At 39.1% G+C, this 19279-nt stretch overlaps 1 protein-coding gene across 1 annotated transcript in view; it reads left to right on the top strand.

Moving 5' to 3' along the window:
• Positions 1-2513: 2513 nt before the first annotated feature.
• PIK3CB (phosphatidylinositol-4,5-bisphosphate 3-kinase, catalytic subunit beta) overlaps positions 2514-19279 on the top strand; it is a 35998-nt gene continuing 19232 nt past the window's right edge. The window contains exons 1-11 of the mRNA XM_009074052.1: positions 2514-2699; positions 3701-3926; positions 6410-6633; positions 8428-8610; positions 8866-9036; positions 9898-9975; positions 12921-13172; positions 13745-13841; positions 14697-14827; positions 17915-17968; positions 18684-18872. Coding sequence (XP_009072300.1) covers positions 2547-2699; positions 3701-3926; positions 6410-6633; positions 8428-8610; positions 8866-9036; positions 9898-9975; positions 12921-13172; positions 13745-13841; positions 14697-14827; positions 17915-17968; positions 18684-18872 — 1758 coding nt within the window. The 5' untranslated portion in view covers positions 2514-2546. The remainder of the gene's footprint in view (positions 2700-3700; positions 3927-6409; positions 6634-8427; positions 8611-8865; positions 9037-9897; positions 9976-12920; positions 13173-13744; positions 13842-14696; positions 14828-17914; positions 17969-18683; positions 18873-19279) is intronic.

Raw genomic sequence — 19279 nt, 5'->3', positions numbered from 1 at the left:
TGAATGCTGTCTGCCAATACTATGTACCTGTGGCTTGAAAAACATTTTGGATTGGGCTTTGCTGCTATGAAGTTCAGTCATTGATTAGATACTTGAATACCCAAGTTTAAGTACTGTTTTAATTACTTCCTTCTTTTGTATCTGAAGTTGTTGTTACTGTGACAGGGGGCAAAAATAGCTATGAGGTTAACAGCCTGAAATAGCTTTTTATTATTATTTTTAATTGTTGCTTTTTCCCTTTAGCTGGAAGTGTTTAGAATGTCTCTGGTGTTGTTGCTCCCAATCCAGATGGCTTTCTGCCTTTGTTTGAGTTCCTGGATGTGATATTGTTAGTCAGTCACTAGTGCCACCACACGTGTTGCAGTTGGGGCTGTGACTCACTCTCACAGCCTCTGTGGGTTGGCAGTCGGGTTATGCTCAGTACAGTTACTGGTTCTCTCTTGCCCCCAGTGCTGTCAGCTCTCGGGTCACCAACAGGGTGCTGGCTGTGAAACACACTGACCTGCTTCCGTGAGGAAGGAAGTATTAAGTAAGTGCCTGAAAGCAATAATAGCTTCCCAGCATGCTCAGATTGGTGTGATGGTTGCTCTTCCCTTTTTAATTGAAAATGGAAATGGAGTTTTAAAAGATTCTGATGTCTGTGTTGGAAGTTTGTAATTATGATCAAGTATCTTACAAGAACTCTGCAACAAGAACTTTATATATTTTGAGAGCAAAATGAGAGTATGATTGTGGTAAACTATTATTCAGTAACGATGATGGTAGGAGCTCCCTAATTGTTCCTTACATATTTATGCTTTCTGAAATTTATAGGGATTTTGTTTGGCTTTAATGAAAATTCTGCTATATTTTTGTCTAGTACAAACAAAGTATGAAGTGATCCACATACTTAGTGTGGTAACAAGATGCACTGGCAGCAGTTGTACTTGTCTGGGTCCTCACAGCTTGGCGAAGGCTGAATGGAAAAGTGTTGGAATGACTTGGGTCTCATTATTCGGCGTATTTACATGGCAGTTAGAGTTGAGATTCGAGTGTTGCCCTGTACCCGAGGCAGCTTTGAACTGCCAAGCTGTCAGGGGCACAGCTGTGGTACCACACAGCTGCCTGGAGTATTTAGCTGGGCTCCATGTGGGTTTTGGACAGGCTGTTCTAGACTGGTAAGCTGTAGGAGATTTCAGTTCTTCCTAGCCAAACCTCTTTCTCTGCTGGAGATTTTCATCTCCTGAATTCTGCCAAATGCCACATGAGCAGTTTTATGTATTTACAGTGACTGGAGGGGTAGAAACCAGTACTGAGGAATAAGGGAGAGGTGGACTGTGAATATTGTGAAGTGGTGATTTAAGAGGTGCTGTTTGTTTAGCAATGATGATCAGTGAAATTTAGCACTGAAGAGCCCTTTATAATGTGTAGGAAATACTAATAGCTTGTTCTTCAATGAAAAGTTATACTTCTGGAGTAGCTGATTTTTGTGCTGCTGGCATATGTTATCCATTGTAGGGAATGCAAGGAAAGGACGAATAAAAGTAATGGAAAGCTGTAACAGTAATCAAGTTGCACATCATGGTATATTCTTTTACAAATGGTGATTTCCCACATCTCATGCTGCCCAACAAGAATTAGAAAGGTGTAGGGGGGGCTTGTCTGCATTGAAGAGCTTTACAATAGTGTTGTACAATGTTTCCCATCCCTTTGTTAGCTGAAGAGCATTGTCTGGATGAAGAGGAAGGTAAATACTTCAGTGAGTCATTGTTAAAGGGAAAACTGGTCTTTGGAGAGTGATAATCAAAAAAGACTGGGAAGGTCAGACAAACTGGTGGTAGCATTAAGAGTAAATAAAAATGTCTTGAAATACAAAGGACAAGTAATCAGGAAAACAGTGTAGTGAGTTGAAGTACACCACAGAAAGAGTTTACTCCTACCCTGCCGTGGATGTAGTTTACACAGTTGATTGAATTCATAGTGGATGATCTTTCTCTAAGTATGAGAACAAAGTGAGATAAAATAGGGGAAAATGTCACTTTCTAATAGAGTTGAAGATGATTTTCCTGCTATTAATATAGACTTTCAAGTTGAGTATATCGTTGGACACATTTGTGGACAACTAACAGGAAATTTGCAGCTGATCATATGCTTTCATATGAAATATTGCCATGCTTCAGCCAAGAAGTTTACTTTGTGTTTTGTACAGGTAAAGTGTTAGAGAAAACCTGAAATTTATTTCTAACTTTGTTTTAGCTAACCTCTAATTAGTTAGTTTTTTTCTCTTATTACTTTGTCTTAATGATAAAACCATCTCAACAATAGTGCCTTGCCAGGCAAGTACTTTTATTATATTAAGTAACATTAATGAGTAAAACTATGCTTATGTGTTTGCAATACTGGCATTTGAGACCCCAGACTTGTAAGCTGAGCTGTACAAGCAGGCTTATGTAAACTTTCCAAAGGCTCTAAAATGTGTCTCTAATTATAAAAGGTTAAGTATACTGAATTTTAATTTTTTTTTTCTCCCTAAGGCCATGTGGTTATGATATTATTGAGATTCCATAATGCCTCCTGCCGTGACAGACAGCCTTGACATCTGGGCAGTGGATTCACAGATTGGTGCTGATGGCTCAATATCTGTGGATTTCCTGTTGCCCACTGGAATCTACATCAACCTGGATGTCCCTCGAGATGCCACCATATCTCATATTAAACAGGTAATACCAAATGGGCAGTTAACTCTAGAGTTAGCTTGTGTTTGGCATGAGAGCTGTTTCTGATTTTTATGTGCCTTTTGGCAAATCAAGTAATAAATTTGAGCAGGCATAAAAACAATGCCTTGAAGGCATGTGCAAGCAGATTGATTAATAAAGGTCTATATGCATGTGGGGGTTTGCAGTGTTTTTTGGCAGGTGGCAAGGTTTGGAGAAACTACTTGGTGATAGACTTAAGCAGAGATTATTCTAATAGCTCTATTGCTACTCTAAACCTTTTTGAACACATTGGTAATACATTGTATGTTGATGTAACATTTCTCAGATTAATGTGTGTAATTAGATTTTTAGTAGAGAAGTCCCAGATTGTGCTCCTGCTTATTTTGATAGACACCAGGGGTGGATGCTTAAAAACTATGTGTGCCACTTGTTAAAGGTTTTGTACAAGTGCTTTGTTAGGGCATGATGTTAAATATGAGGGAATATCCAAATCAAAGGAAGGGGAGAAGGTAAGGAAATAACCACAGATATTAAGGAATAATCCACTGAACTTTCACCAGGTAATGGCCATGTGAGGACACTTAAACAAGTTACCGTGGAATTAGGTAGTGAGTGAATTACCACACGAAGTAATCTACTCCTTAAGCATGCATAATAGATTTCACTGCAAAAAGGACTATACTGGGGAATCCCAGGTAAGTGTCAGGATGAGGGTTAGTGTTGCCTTTCTCTCTTCGCCTCATAGTACTTGTCCCTATGTGGTTTTTGCCCTTGGGATATTTATGTACACAAGTTGCTACTTAGAAATAATCTCAAGATAGAGACTACAAATGAGACTAAGCAAATATAAAATAATATATAGAGACAAAAATGAACCAGTTGGCAAACATGTTACTTTTCTGTTCTTTTGGGAACATAAATGGAAATTAATGTTACCTTCAGTGCCCTAAGATATGTCAGTGCTTGCTTGGTTTATTTCATGTAATGGTTTGTTTTCATTGCAGCTGTTATGGAAGCAGGCACATGCCTATCCACTCTTTCATCTCCTCATGGAGATTGACTCTTACATGTTCTCATGTGTGAATCAGACTGCTGTACATGAAGAACTAGAGGATGAAACACGGAGACTTTGTGATGTTAGACCCTTTCTTCCTGTCCTTAAACTAGTGACAAGGAATTGTGATCCAGGAGAAAAGTTGGATTCCAAAATAGGTGTCCTTATAGGCAAAGGTAATTCAATTTCATCTTTTTTTTAAAATTAGGGTAAACTTTGTTGTGGATGAGGGTCTTAATTGGGCAGGTAACAGTGAAACTTCTTTTCACAAATGCACTAGACATTTAAGTATTTCCCTTTCTCAAACAACTACTGATGTAGCTGGAAAGAAATTATATACTCAAGATGAAACATATGAAAGTTGTTTAAAGCTACTTTTCTGTATTGCATTTTGGCACTGTATTGTATTACTACATCAATCAAGAGCAAATTTTATTTTGTAGAGGAGGAGAAAATATATTATTATTATTACTGAGTGAAAGAAAGCATAGTCCTCAAACAGTGTTCCCATAGAAAGCCTAACAGCAAACTGGATCCACAGAAGGAACTGGAACTTATGATTTTATTATAAATGGTGTCGGAGTTGGATAACAATATGATTCTTGTTTTTGCTCTCAATTGTGACACTGATTTTCATCAAACAATGAAAAGCTATTTTTAAAGGTTTCACAGTAACTTATTCTTGATGTTATTTCAGAATTTTCAGCTTTTAAATCTACTCTGGTTATACAATCAAGATTGACAGGGTTGTGTGAGGTCATACCTCTTGTTTTGAAACAATGAACCATTGTTAGCTCTCTTATAAAGACTGCAGGTTTTGTTTAGATTTCAGCAGTGCACTGTCTGCCTGTTTGTTAAAGCTGACAATGGGAACAGTTAGCCAGTTTAACCATTCAGACAGATTTTGACAGATTCTGAGAGATTCACATTCTGTGATTGAATATTTGGCTTATTATAGCTGATCCTTCCTTATGCAGCCTCTATTCTGTACCTTAGCAGTGGGAGACGTGTTCCTGTCTGAGCTTCTAAACTTAGTGTTTTGTTCTCAAAAGGTGTTCAGTGCTTTGTGTGGTTTGGACAGTGTCCTTCAAAGTTCAGGAGAAAATACAGAAGCACTTGCAGGCCCTACATGTCCTGAAGTATCAGAGAATCACAGCTGTGTGGACTCTCCACTGTATCATAGAAACGCAGAATAGTTTGGGTTGGAAGGGACCTTTTAAAGGTCATCTAGTTCCAGCCCCCTGCAGTTAGCAGGAACATCTTCAACTAGACCAGGTTGCTCAGAGCTTTGTCCAACCTGACCTTGAATGTTTCCAGAATGGGGCATCTACCACCCCTCTGCGCCAGCATTTCACCACCCTCACTGCAGAAAACTTCTTCTTTATATCTGATCTAAGTCTGCTCTCTTTTAGTTTAAAACCGTTGTCCCATGTCCTGTTGCAACAGTCCCTGCTAAGAAGTCTGTCCTCATCTTTCTTCCATGCCCCTCTTTAGGTACTGAAAGGTGCTATAAGGTCTCCCAAGAGCATTCTCTTTTCCAGGCTGAACAACCCCAATGCTCTCAGCCTGTCCTCATAGCAGGCATGCTTCAGCTCTCTGGGCATCTTGTGTGGCCTCCTGTGGACTCATTCCAGCAGGCCCACATCCTTCTTATGTTGGAGGCCCCAAACCTAGACACAGTACTCCAGGTGGGGTGTCATGAGAGCAGAATAGAGGGGGAGAATGCCCTTCCTCACCTGCTGCCCACATTGCTTTGGATGCAGCTCAGGACACAGGTAATTTCTGGGCTCAGAGCACACATTGCTGTGTCATGTCCAGCCTCTCACCCACTTGCACCCCAAGTCCCCCTCAGCAGAGCTGCTCTCTATATGTTCATTCCCAGCCTGGATTGATACCAGGGGTTGTCCCAGCCCAGCTGCAGCAGCCTGCACTTGGTCTTGTTGAACCTCAATGAGATTCCCATGGGCCACATCTTGAGCTTGTCCAAGTCTCTCTGGATGGCATCCTGTCCTTCAAGTGTGTCAAGCACACCTCTCAGCTTGGTGTCATCAGCAGATTTGCTGAGGGTGCAGTCAATCCCTTTGTCTGTGTCATTAATAGAGATATCAAATAACACTGGTCCCATTATAGACCCCTGAGGGACACCACTGATGTCCATTGGAATTCTGAGCCATTGACCATTACTCTCTGCATGCAACTGTCCAACTGATTTCTCATGTACTGAACAGCCTACCCATCAAATACATCTTTTTCTGACATCCATAGCCCCTACCCTGTCCACTGATGTAGTCACACCACTACAAGAAGGCCACTAAATTGGTCAGGCAGGACTTGCCCTGTGTATTCTCTCTTTACAGGTTTGGAAAAGGAACTTTACTGACCTTGGATTGGTTGGAATTTCAGTCATGTCATTTTGACTTAAGATCTTCTTTTTTGACTTTTAAATAAAATTAAAGAGGATGATGTCATCTTTCTGTGGGATTAAAAAAGATAGTTTGCAAACACTTCTGCTCTGTGGTCTTTATGATGCTGTTGTGGGGAGAGACTTAAAACTTTTCAAACTATATTAAACTCAGGGTGAGGTTGGCTTCTCCATTTAGCAGTACCTAAGAGACACATTGATTCATTTGTATTCTTTTGCTTGCTTGAATTCATTCAGGTCTCCATGAATTTGATGCCTTACAAGATCCTGAAGTGAATGACTTCCGAGCTAAAATGCGGAGGATCAGTGAGGAAAAGATTCAGTCACTTGTGGGTCTCTCCTGGATGGACTGGTTAAAGCACACTTACCCACCAGAACAGGAACCTGTTATCCCAGAGAGCTTCCAGGATAAGCTCTATAGTGGAAATCTTGTAGTGGCTGTTCATTTTGATAACTGCCAGGTAGGAGTGGTTGTTGATCCCATTTCATGTACTGTTCCTGCTCTGGATCTGAATTAGCACAGGATTGATAAAGGATGTAAATCAAATGGAATGCTTAGCAGAGAACTTGTAGCTGTCCAGGAGTGAGAATATTTGTGTGTCTGTCAGCTTTTGATCAAAATACTGCATATGTATGTGTGTGCTGACAGTACAAAAGCAATGCAAAAGTTCATGCTGGTGCAGAATGTATTTGCTTGCCACTATAATAGCTTAGGCTGCTGACATTTCAAATGTTTCAAATGCTTCTGCTGCCAGTTCTGACCTTCAGAGCTATTAACAGTCCAAAGCTGAGCTGCTTCTTAGAGGAGTAAACTCTATTCCAGACTTTACTGCTTCCACTGAGTACTGGAATCATCCCAGGTGAATTAAATTGGAACGTACAGGGATTGTTGTGTTTTTCAATTCTTTCAGCTGCAAGATTGAGGGAAAGAAATACTAAAAGACTTGTTGTCTAGGAGATGTGGGTGAGCTGTAAGAGCTACTTGGTTGTCCCTGAAGCAAGAGAGACTGATCCCCATTTCTGTGACATATGTGTACAGCCCTACAATTGGGAAGGAAGGCAGCTCTCAGAGCACCAGCTTCCTGGGAAGAAAGTGTTATTTCCTGTCTACCCACTACCAGTTTTGATAGCAGAAGAAAGCCTTCATACTGTGGCAGGTTTCTGAAAGGTGGAAGCTGTTGTGAACCGTGCAGAAACTGTGAAAATACAGAATTAATGTAGCATGACTTTAGAGTTCACTTTTTCCATTATGGCAGCTTAGCTTCTGCCCAGCGAGCACACATAGAAGTAAGGCACAGGTCAAAGGAAGGTAAGTCAGACACACTTCACATTTGTGCATTACTGGGTTTGGAATTCAGAACTCTGTGTGCAAATAAAAATAATAATTAAACAAACCCACAAACAGCAGCTCAACCCAACAAACAACAGCAAAGCCTCAGCACTCCCCAAATCAACCTTTGCGAATAAACTTGTGCAGAGCGTGATGTGGCAGATAAAAGATGAAAGATTTCACAGAAGACCTTTAATGTTAGGAACTTGAAACAAATTTAAACCTTTTTTTTCTTTAATCTACAGAAGAAAGCAAATTCTTACCTTTATCTTTTAAGAACATAGGAAAATTAGAGATATTTTGGAAATACATAGCATCTAAAGTTTTGATAAAAAATTTCTTAGCAAATCCAGAATCTTTCCATGGCATATTTAGAACGTTGCAGGTATTGGGTGCTACTCCTCTTTTCAGCTCTCCTCTCAGTTTGATGGTGGTTTTGTACATAAATCACCATAAATGAGCAGTTTCTTTTGCTTAATTACTTATTACTCGACTCTTTCTTTTTCTTCTGAGTACAGTAATACTTAGAGGGTAACTTGCTAGTGGCCAGAAAGAAGAAAACTTAACTCATCTGGTACTGCTAACTACTTTGTAATGTATGCATGATTTTTTGTCTCCCTCATTCACAGTCTAAAATACAAACCCCTAGAGCAGTCGACTGCTCTACAAGGCTTTAAATCACTGCTGAGGTCTGTGTTCTTACAGGTACTTCTGATAATATAAACTTTTGGGAATTGACATTTTCAGCTTTTAGGGTGACTGTAATTGTGGTTTCCCTGAAGATGTAGACATGACCTGTAACTGTTAAAATAGGCTGGCTTTAGCAGTTACTTCTACCTATTTTATGGTGTATGCTGCAATTTAAGCCTTGTACATCTGACTGTGACAAGTTTGACATTCAGTATTTCTGTTTGTGTTTTGTTAGGATGTATTTAGTTTTCAAGTGTCTCCTAACATGAATCCCATGAAGCTGAACGAGCTGGCAATCCGAAAACGTTTGACTATCCATGGAAAAGAAGATGAGGAAGTTGATCCTGCTGACTATGTGCTGCAAGTTAGTGGAAAGCTAGAATATGTTTTTGGTGATCATCCGTTAATTCAGTTTCAGGTACATAAAGCTCTTTGGAACTTGGTGTAACAGTTCTCTGCTGCCTTGGCCAAAACTGCTTCCTGTCCCGTTGGATGGTTGGCTATGCTGAACAGTAACACCCTGTGTCCTCATGTCTGCAGCCCCCTCCAACTGTAAAATACACATGCACTGTTTCCTTTGTATCTTTGTAATATATTACTTGTTTCTTTGATTTGAAAGTTGCTGTAGAAACTCTCTGCTAGCTGCTAACAACTGTTTTCCGTGGGCTTTTAGTATATCCGCAACTGTGTGATGAACAGGACTCTTCCTCAGCTGACTCTGGTCGAGTGTTGCACCATAAAGAAGATGTGTGAGCAGGAGATGATTGCCATAGAAGCTGCCATAAACCGAAAATCATCCAACCTTCCTCTTCCTCTGCCACCAAAAAAAACAAGAACAACAACTGTAAGTTCATATGGAGAGTGTCTAATACCGAAATGAGCAGTGACTTGTGGAATATAAACCCCAATGCCTGGGATTTGAGCTAATACTGTTGCTTTCCAGTGTGGCTCACCTGGGCCTAATTGGAGCCTCCTGTTGCTTGTGAGATTTACCTCAGAAATAGCAGACCTTGAGGCTTTATGGAAACTTCTTACCTTTCCTCACCTCATCCATCCTCCTTCTCCCCTTTCCTCACCCCTTTTCCATTGCTATTGCTTCTACTTTTAATCACAACCCGGAAGAGCAGGTAATAATTTGTCACCAGCAGCTGAAGAAGTTCTTGGAGGGAACCTGTGCTCTCCAGCTTCAGAGAAGTGTGTAGGCTCCACTAGCTTGAGCAGTAGTGGTCTGAGGTCTTTTGTGTTAGCCCAGATATCTTGCATGGTGTTGTCACTGCAGTGATGGCAACTTCTGCCATAATGTACATAATATACAACTAACTTTCTTATTATCTGGTGCTTCCTTTAGTAACAAACTTATGGCCTTACAGCACAGTTAGAATTTATGAACTGTCACTCTAAGAAATATGGACAGATCTTTGCTCTATTACACACTCTGTAGTTATTCAGAATGAACGACAAATTTGAAGGGTCACTCTGAATTGTTGCCACGTAGTGCATGATGTATGTTCTCACTCCCAACCCTCTTTCAGCTGAGTCTTTTCTTTGTCTGCTCTTGTAGTTGTGGTAACCGATCTATTTTTAAAGATGCATACTTTTTTTAGTTTGTATTTACGAATTTTGCTTAAAATGCTTAGCTTATAAAATAGGTCTTAGTTTGTTACATTGATGACAAATGATCTTGTGTCTTTATTTCCCTTCTCAGAGTGTGTGGGATATTTCCAACCCTTTCAAGATTATTCTGTTAAAGGGTAATAAACTAAATACAGAAGAAAATGCCAAAGTAAGTAACTATGTCTAGTGTCAGAAGACATATTTTTTATAATTTTAATGATTTTCAATGTTAAGTGAACTCAGAGTCATGCAGATTTCAATTGAGCAAAGTGTAAGCATTTGTAGATACTTCCAGTTACATTGGTAGCAGTGGTTAAAGTCTGTCTTTATTGCTCAAGTACTGCTTTATTGTCTGAGGTTGGCTGTGTGCATTAGAACACTGTCAGTAATTGTGGTGGTATGACATGAATGTTCCTATGGTACTTGAATTTCTTAAGACTGTCTGTAAAGTGCTGGTACTGATGTCAAACAAGCTTATTCAAAATAGGCTGTTGTAAACACCTGCCACAGAAGTAGATTAAATATTAAACATTTTGCAGTGGAACATAAGGGTTCTTGTAGTCCTAAATATATTCTATATGTCTAAACACGGACTGCATGCTTCTCTACAATCTGTCTTTTATTTTCTAAACATGAGAAACACAAAGACACAAAGCTGTAGTGTCACTTCCTGTAAAAACGTGCCAGGCTGGGCTACTGACTGTTGTACAGACCACAAGTTGTTAACACATGGGAATTTATTGCACAACGACTTTAAGATCTTACAAGACACATCCCTGTGAGGTAGAACCACATTAATTTCCTTTATTTTGTTTGGCAGTCAATGAATTGTATAGCCAGCCATGTAGACAAGGAAGAGAATCAGTTGGCCATTGATGTTTGCTCTTCTGATGCTTCAGTCAGGATATTTGGTGCACTTTTTTAATTCAAAACTATTGTTACAACCTCTTTGTAAATACTATATTTTATTGCAGAGCTAAATGAGCCATAGTTATATTTTGCTACCTGAAACTTGGTGATTGTGGAAATGAATGTCTGTAAAACCAGATGTTTCCCTTTTCTTTGCCAAAACCATTATTTAGGTATCATAGAATCATAGAATTAGGCCAGGTTGGAAAAGACCTCCAAGGTCATCAAGTCCAACCCTACCATGGTCACTAGACCATGGCACCAAGTGCCACATCCAGTCTCACCTTGAAAACCTCCAGGGACGGTGAATCCACCACCTCCCTGGGCAGCACATTCTAATGCCTGATCACTCTCTCTGTAAAAAATCTCTTCCTAATATTTAATATAAACCTCCCCTGGCAGAGCTTGAGTCTGTGCCCTCTTGTCCTCCTGCTGGTTGCTTGGGAGAAGAGACCAACCCCCACCTGACTACAGCCTCCTTTCAGGTAGTTGTAGAGGGTGATAAGGTCTCCCCTGAGCCTCCTCCAGGCTAAACACCCCCAGCTCCCTCAGCCTCTCCATAGTTCTACTACCTTCTTAACTCTATGTTCTTAGCTTCTAAGTTATTAAAAGAAAAGGAAGGGAAAAGAGAATGTGGGTTCTGGAAGCAAATAACCATCAGGGTTTTTTTGATGCTTTCTTAATGCTTAATGAAGTGAGTTTTGGTTAATTTCACTATGCTCTTAGAGGAAAAAGAAAATATTTTGGTTGTAAGCTTGAAGTGTTTTGTATTGGTGCCTGTTTGCACCATCTAGATATTATCTAGTATTTTGAATGCTTTTTTAGTCTTGAAAGCTTAAAGGTCCTGTAGTGAACCAAGGACAAGAGTGCCTGTAGTAACCTTGCAAACTTGTGCATGTTTTCCTGCACTGTCTGTCTACACTATTATGAAATATTGTCACTATTGAGAAGGCATTTGTTTTCTAGTTCTGATTCTAAGGCTGTTTAATTCAGTGTCATTGTTCATTTAGTCCTATTGTGCTTTGGATCAAGCCAATATTCATCTGTTTTTGCTGAAACCACCGCCAAGGCTCACAAATGCAGTGTTTGTAGTGGGAAACAAAACACTGGTCAGGTGGATAGCACTGCACTAGTGTGGGCTGGATTGGGTGCTTTCACCTAGAGCACACGTTACCTCATTCAGCAGTCTAACACCCAGTTTTCCAAATACATGACGTTTTAAATTGCTTTTCTTTTCATCTTGCTCTTTGGCTGCACCATCAGTACAGATTGTTTCATTAGGAAAAGGTCAGTGTCAGAGTGAAAAGGAAAAAATTGGGATCAAATCCCTTGCATTAATAGGACTGGAAATCCTAGAATTAGAAAGGTGAATTCTTTTTTTTTATCCAAAACCTGTACCAAAATTTTGACATCTGTCTTTCCCTTGCGGTGCTCAGAAATAATATGATAGCTTAAAGGGAATGTTGGGAAGGCTGATGAAGGTGCATAGGGAACTTTGAAACAGCAGTTCACTTTTACACATTGAACTGTAACACTGAGAATTTTTATTTGATGTTGACCAAAGGGTTACATTTGTAGGGTTCTCTCTCTCTCTGCCACATGCAAGAAGTTGGCATATTTCTCTCTGGTGTTTGCCCAGGCAACAAAACCAGAAACCTTCTTGTCATTCTGGTTGAATCTGTCCAAGAGTATAGATACTTGAAAACATGCAATTTTCTGTGTACATATGTTATTAAACAGAAATGCAGAGAGGAGGTACATCTTAGCATTGCCTTGCAGTGTGTTTCCTTTCAGTGCCAGTAACTCCATCTTCTTTATATTCTTGTCCTTCTCCTTTCCTGATCCTTACTTTTATAGTTCAAGCTACTTGGATTTGCTGGTTTCTGTGTGCTAAAGATGGAACAATTACTGAAAATCATGTACTTTGTTGTTACTATTACAGGTGATTTCTGATGTTAGAGTCAGCAATGTTTCCTCTGTACATTTTTATAAACAGCTTCAGTAAAAAACGAACTTTTTCCTAAGCTGAAAAAATCCCAGACTTTTCTCATTTAGAAGCACAAATTGGTTGTACGTGGAGATTACTCTTAACTTTTTAATTTTGCTTAGTTGTTTGATGAAATTCACATGTGTTCTGTATAACATTCTATACAAAATTCTGTAGGTTCTGTGACAGGCTTAAAAGCTCTCATTTCATTCTTGCAGGTTCATGTTAGGGCTGGTCTTTTCCATGGTACAGAGCTGCTCTGTAAAACTATTGTAAGCACAGAAATATCTGGGAGAAGTGACCATGTTTGGAATGAAGTGCTTGAGTTCGAAATCAATGTCTGTGATCTGCCAAGGATGGCAAGGCTCTGCTTTGCTGTTTATGCTGTGATGGATAAGGTGAAAACTAAGAAGTCCACCAAGGCAATGAATCCTTCCAAATACCAAACCATTAGGAAAGCAGGAAAAGTGGTAATTATTTCTTTTTTTTTCTTGAGTGCCCTTTGAATTATTTTGAAATGAGTGTTCAGAAATCTTTCATTGTCCTCATCTTAGTGTTCAAGAAGGCAAAATGGAGAAAAGATATCAAAAAGAGCATATATGTTAAGAATTGCACACCTTGGTTCAAAAGAAACTTTTGATGCTTCCCAGACACTGAAAAAAAGCATGAAAATTTTGGTTTGAAGTCAGTTGTCACATAGCTATTTAAAGAATTATATTTTATAAGGTCAGTTTTGTTCTGAATTGTAGATGAGTTGTGAGTCCGCAAAGATGAAAAAAAATTAGCATCTAGGCTCACATTCAGGGAAATGTGCAATTTTACATGGACAGAGGGACACCTTTAAAATTGAGTCTTATTGTCCTCAGTGGTACTGGATTACATGCTGAAAACTAAGGATGTGATTAACTGCTTTTCCAAAAGATAGCACCATCTGAAACAAAAAGCAAACCACCCTCTCAATTTTTTTATATGGTAGTAATATTCTGTGTAGTAATTTTCTCTGGCTTCTTAGTTTCTTTGTAAAAATTCTTTCCTTTGACAGCATTATCCTGTAGCCTGGGTAAATACCATGGTGTTTGATTATAAAGGACAGTTGAAGAATGGAGAACTGGTACTGCACAGCTGGTCATCATTTCCTGGTAAAGTTTAACTTTTAAGATTTGGACTTTAAGTACTGGAGAATGTAGTAGCAAATAGTAGAATATTTACTGTATGCATGTCCAATTCTGTCACAGTCTCTTTACTGCTTGTATATTTTATGTGGATTAATATATAGCATCTCAATCTCTTTCTTCAAAGTGGTGTTTGTCAGGAAAGAGGAGGAGCAAGAGTCTGCTTGGGAGTAGTATTCTAAAAGTTTTTTCTCTTACGGAAGGAAATCCACATAAAAATAGATGCATGTTTATATCTAGTGTTACTTGTTTTTATGAAGCAGTTTAGGTTTCATTTGGTCCCCTGTGCTCTGCATCCAAAACTAAATAGAGAAACTGTAGTGTATGTGACAATATTTGCATCAGCAAAAAACGTGGAGTAGAATCTTGTCTTCTTCCCTGATATTCAGAGTGATTAGTGAGACTGTCTGAAACCTCCATATCACACTCTATTCCTTCTTGACAAACCCTGGATCAGCTTGGCTGTAGTGCTGAAAGGAAGCTGGCTCAAAACTCTTCTTTTTTTCCTATGTAGGCAGTGTGTATCCTGGTCTGCAGAAGCTGGGATTGTTTCAGTATAGGGATATCCCAGCTTCCCTTGACTGTTACATTTATTTGTTAAAGAGAAAATTGGTTTCTCATTGGGTGATCCAACATTTGGGAATGTAGGAGGTAGTTTATGGTTGAAATGCAGTGCATTGTACTAAAAGTGCTGTGCAGCAAAACCTACTTCTGTCTGTTGTATACAGTAAGCAGTTTCTTACTGTGTCTTTGCCTTTCAGATTTGCAATACTTTAATGCTTGCCTGGGATATAGTATTAATTGTTCTGTTGAATGTTTCAGATGAACTTGAAGAAATGTTGAATCCCATGGGAACTGTCCAGACTAACCCTTACACTGAAAACGCAACAGCTTTGCACATTAGATTTCAAGAATATTCTAAACAGCCTATTAATTACCCTCCCTTTGATAAGGTAAGGTATGACCTAAAGAGCAGTTAGGAATAGCTGTTCCTTCTTTCCTTTCAATACTGACTTTTTCAGTGCATTCCCCTCTTCCTGGCTTTTAGTCAACATACTGCAGTTTGTGAAACTTGCACTATGTGAGTGGCAGTGCTCTGACTTTAGGGTCTATTTTGGAGATGTATACTTTTAAAAATACTCTGTACATAAGTCTTTGGAGGGACAAAAGCATAATCAGGTTCCCATATCAATGATCTAACAAAAAGCTAAATTTATCTGCTATTCTGGAAACCTTCAAACTGTGCTTACCTGTGATCTATAAAGATCTTTCTTTGTACAAGTGTGTGTTACCACTCCTTAGGACACTGCTCTATGAGCTCAAGTCCTTTAAAGGATAAATATACTCTTAATACTGTGTGAAAAGAGATTTCTGAAGGTCTGCTCTTGAATTAAATCCACTGAAGTTGCCCTGCAGTTTTGTACAGATATGGATAAGAATATCTGTCTAGAAAGGAGGTGTATATTTGGAATACACATGGTAATGTCTGTAGTATGAAGGACAGATAGAAAACCAGCAAAGAAAGCTGAGATCAGGTAACAAGTAATGAAACAAGTCTTAGAACAGACAGCTGATGATGCATTATAAAAACAAGGTTTAACTCATACATGTTAAGTTTTGGTTTTGGGAAAGTTAATAACCACTTAATGAAAATTTGCTTTTTTTGGTTTTTTTCTGTTCTGTTTTGTTGGAATTTTCTTGTGGGGTTTGCACCTTTGAGGGGGCACTAACGAAGAGACTGAAACCACCAAGCTTGGTCAAAGAGCAATTTGAGGTTTAAGGTTCATCAAAATTAAATCAAGCAACAAGATAGGTTTTTCTGTTTTGATTTTTGGGTTGATCCTCCCCCTCCCCCCTGTCAGCACAGTACTTGGTCTTTTATGAGAACAGCATTGGAAATGCTGTAAGAGCTAAACCAGTAATGACTGATTGCTGCCTTGTTTATGGCTGACCAGTTGACTCTTCATGGTGGACACATTTTAGTCAGTTTTGGTACTGGTTTATTTGTAGTGCTTTAAGATTTTTGCTCATTACACTAGGTGTATTTAATCTCTAAAGAGAAAAACTGTGTTGATGTGCATATTACAGACAATTTAAGTACAAGGATGTTTCTTTAGTGATCACATACTTGTTCTAGTTCTGTTGTTAATGATGTTCATGATGTGTTAAAATGCTGAGCTGGATGCAGACAAAGATTTTACTGAATGAGTTCCCTGATGTAGTGATGTTAAGGTGTCTATGGTCTTCACCATTCCTTGTAACTTTCAACTTTATTTAACTCCATCTCTGAAAGATTCTCTTGGTGAAGGTTATGTTGAATCAGGAGTTATGTTGTAGTTGCTAGAATTACATCAGCTGAGAATCTGCTTCTCAGAAGTGTCTAGCTGGAACTTGCTTTCTTGGCTGCTTCTAATTTTCCCAGTGTTGTTGCTTGTTTCTGCCAAGAAACGAGAGAATTGGATGCCACATTCTTATTTTAAGATGTGCAAAAATAGATAAATCTTTTCAATCATATCGTCAACCTGCTTGCACAGCTCCTGGCTTGTTGGGGGTGGGTGAGCAAAAGTGCCTGGGCCACTGATAAGGAACTGTTGTCTGAGGCAGGAGTCGTGTTGGGCTGGTCAATGACCTGTCCTGCTGGCACACTGCAAGGCTCAGGGCTCAGTCGAACAAAGCTGGACTTGCAAAGACTTTCAGAGTTTATTTGCAAACAGAGTAAGTCAGAAAAGCATGGGGAGGCAAGCATCAAACATAGAATTAGGGCATTGTGGGTTTGTTTATGCATGTTTTCACACACAGTATGTAAACAAGCATTGTGGCCAAGTAGCAGATGTAATACATCATATTAATAAGAATGTGATACAGACAAAGAACTAAAACAAGTTGGTGTACCTTTTTTAGGGATTTTAGCTGCCGGGTATTTCTGCTCTGATTATTTTTTTGTTGTTGTTTCTCATGTTGCCTGAGTAAAGACAACACAAGTCTTGCTGAACCTGTGTCTGGGGGTGCTGTTATATTCCTGGGTGATGGGAGAGGAAGAGCTCTTGAGGAAAAGGAGGTGCTGCAGTTCCTTAGAATTTTTTCTGAACTGAGATTTCATTTTCAGATTTGTTCGTCAAAGCAGCAGTATCTGACAACTGTAGATAGACCTATCTAACCAGTGCAGCTGGTCAGATTGGCTTGGGCAGTCACCATTCCAACACCTGTCTGCTGTATGCAGTAGTGTGCAGAATGCAGTTTGAAGAACTGTATTTACATCTGTACTTAACTGTCCATCATGGTTTATTACATGAACTTCAAAAACTAAGTAGAATATTCAAACAGGCAAAAAAATAACAGCAAGTGTAATTCAGAGCTGAGCTTCTGGGGAGATGTTGCTTTGCTGTTAACACCAGCAGTCCTTGTTCCTGTGGGTTGGTGTGTAGTAACTGGGTTGGTGTGTAGTAACTGGTGCTGAGAGCTTGTATTGTTCAATGAGTTCTTTTTGGAGTCTGTTTTGTCCTGACGTTGCACAAGGGAAGATCCTAGATCTAGAGAAGTACCTGAAACACTGAGATCATATGGACAATCTGAGAGGAAGGTGAAAGGACTGAGTTTGTGGACTCACACTGAAATAGAGGACTAGAAGTATGGATCTGTGGGTGCCAGGTGTGAGTCATGGAAGCAGTGCCCTTGGATACTGCAGAAGTAGAAATGAGTCAGCAAAGGATAATTGAGAATTGAGGAGTTGATTTGCTGTACTGAAAGATAAAGAAGAAATGCAAACAGAACCAGAAAGCAAGATGTGATTGGAGAGACTGTTTAGCCCAGGAATGGTGAAAAAGAAAGAAATTTGATGTCATTGGGACTCCTATTCCTGATCTCCCTAGTCCTGCAGAGTAGAAAATGGACACAGCACAGAAGTCTGTGTTAAGAATAGTATTGTAACTCTATAAAAGATACCAAAATGTCCCTATTTGCATCATTTCTATAATGCTTCTTCTGACAATGCAATCTGATTTGGGTTCAAATCTAATGTATTAAAATCCAACTTTTTGCAGATACTTGAAAAGGCAGCTGAGATTGCAAGAAATAGTGACAATGCTGCAATGGCGGTGAGCATCATCTAAAGACTTTTAAACTTAATTTTCTGGGTTTTTTTGTTTTATCTTCTACATCAATCTAGAAATAAAGAAGTCAACTGCTCAAATAACAATTCTACATGCTCTGTGTTCTTATATAATTCTCCTTGGTGAACTACCTTAAAATGCAGGTTTATATGTGCTTTGTCCAATGTATTTTGCACTTGGCTGTATTTTTTTCAAAGAAAACTTTACATGCTCTGTGGATTTGGACACAGCTAAGGTTTAAATTAGATCTGGAAAAAAGAGAAGACAAAAATGTTTGTCTGCTTGGCAAATACACTTTCCTTTGGTTATTGTAGAAAAAGTATTTTTTTTGCTTTTAATTAAAAAAATTCTCCATGTATCTATGCAATTTGCTCACTTGAGGAACAGGAGAAGAACGTATGTGCATCCTAAAGGAAAGTTCTCCATGTTGGAGTTGGAGAACAGAAATATTGCCATCTAGTGTCATTAAGTCTAAAGTTTAGTTACTTTTTCAGAAGAATGTGCACACTGAATTTGGGATCTTTGAGCTACAGTGCTTACAACTTAAGAAGTCTGAAATCTGAAAGAAAGGCACATTGGTCATTCCCCTGTGTTTCATGAGTTTTTTCTAACATTCTTCCTGCTGTAGGATTTCTAGTGTTTGAGCTAAAGTATGAGTCTTACTGAATTTATCATAATATTGCACATTCTCATTTTCTAGGGTCGAGGTGGTAAGAAGTTTTATGTTGTGCTAAAAGAAATAATGGAAAGAGATCCTTTATCTCAACTCTGTGAAAATGAAATGGATCTCATTTGGACATTGCGATATGACTGTCGTGAAAATTTCCCACAATCATTGCCAAAACTGCTGCTCTCTTTAAAATGGAACAAACTTGAAGACGTTGCTCAGGTAAGGGAAGAGACAACAATGGTAGGGAAAAATGCTGGTGTCAAATAATCGGTAAACAGGGTTTTTTCCCCCTAGTGTAGCTGTTTTGAAATGGTGTTGTTGTGTAAACCCAAGTTTGGTGTATACCTTCTGTTGCCTGGACACACAGGGAAGAACTTACTCTCTTAAAAAAAGCCCTCAAAATGAAAACCAAAACTCACAATGCTTTTCAGAGGTCCTCTGAATGATGAGGGAAGCACAGCAATTATTTATACAGACTAATTGTAAAATCTTGTGCTCAGCCTTGATCTTAAATGCAGAATCTTCTGAGATCATCTGGCTCAAGCACACAGCCTGAGCAGGACTGTGTCTAGTTGGGTTTTGAGTATCTCCACTGATGGAAACTCCACAGTCTCTTGGGCAATATA

The sequence above is a fragment of the Acanthisitta chloris genome, unplaced genomic scaffold (genome assembly GCF_000695815.1).
Source record: "Acanthisitta chloris isolate BGI_N310 unplaced genomic scaffold, ASM69581v1 scaffold23554, whole genome shotgun sequence".
Classification (NCBI taxonomy): Eukaryota; Metazoa; Chordata; class Aves; order Passeriformes; family Acanthisittidae; genus Acanthisitta; species Acanthisitta chloris.
Note: the sequence above shows the minus strand (reverse complement) of the source record. Positions and strands in the feature narration are given on the sequence as shown.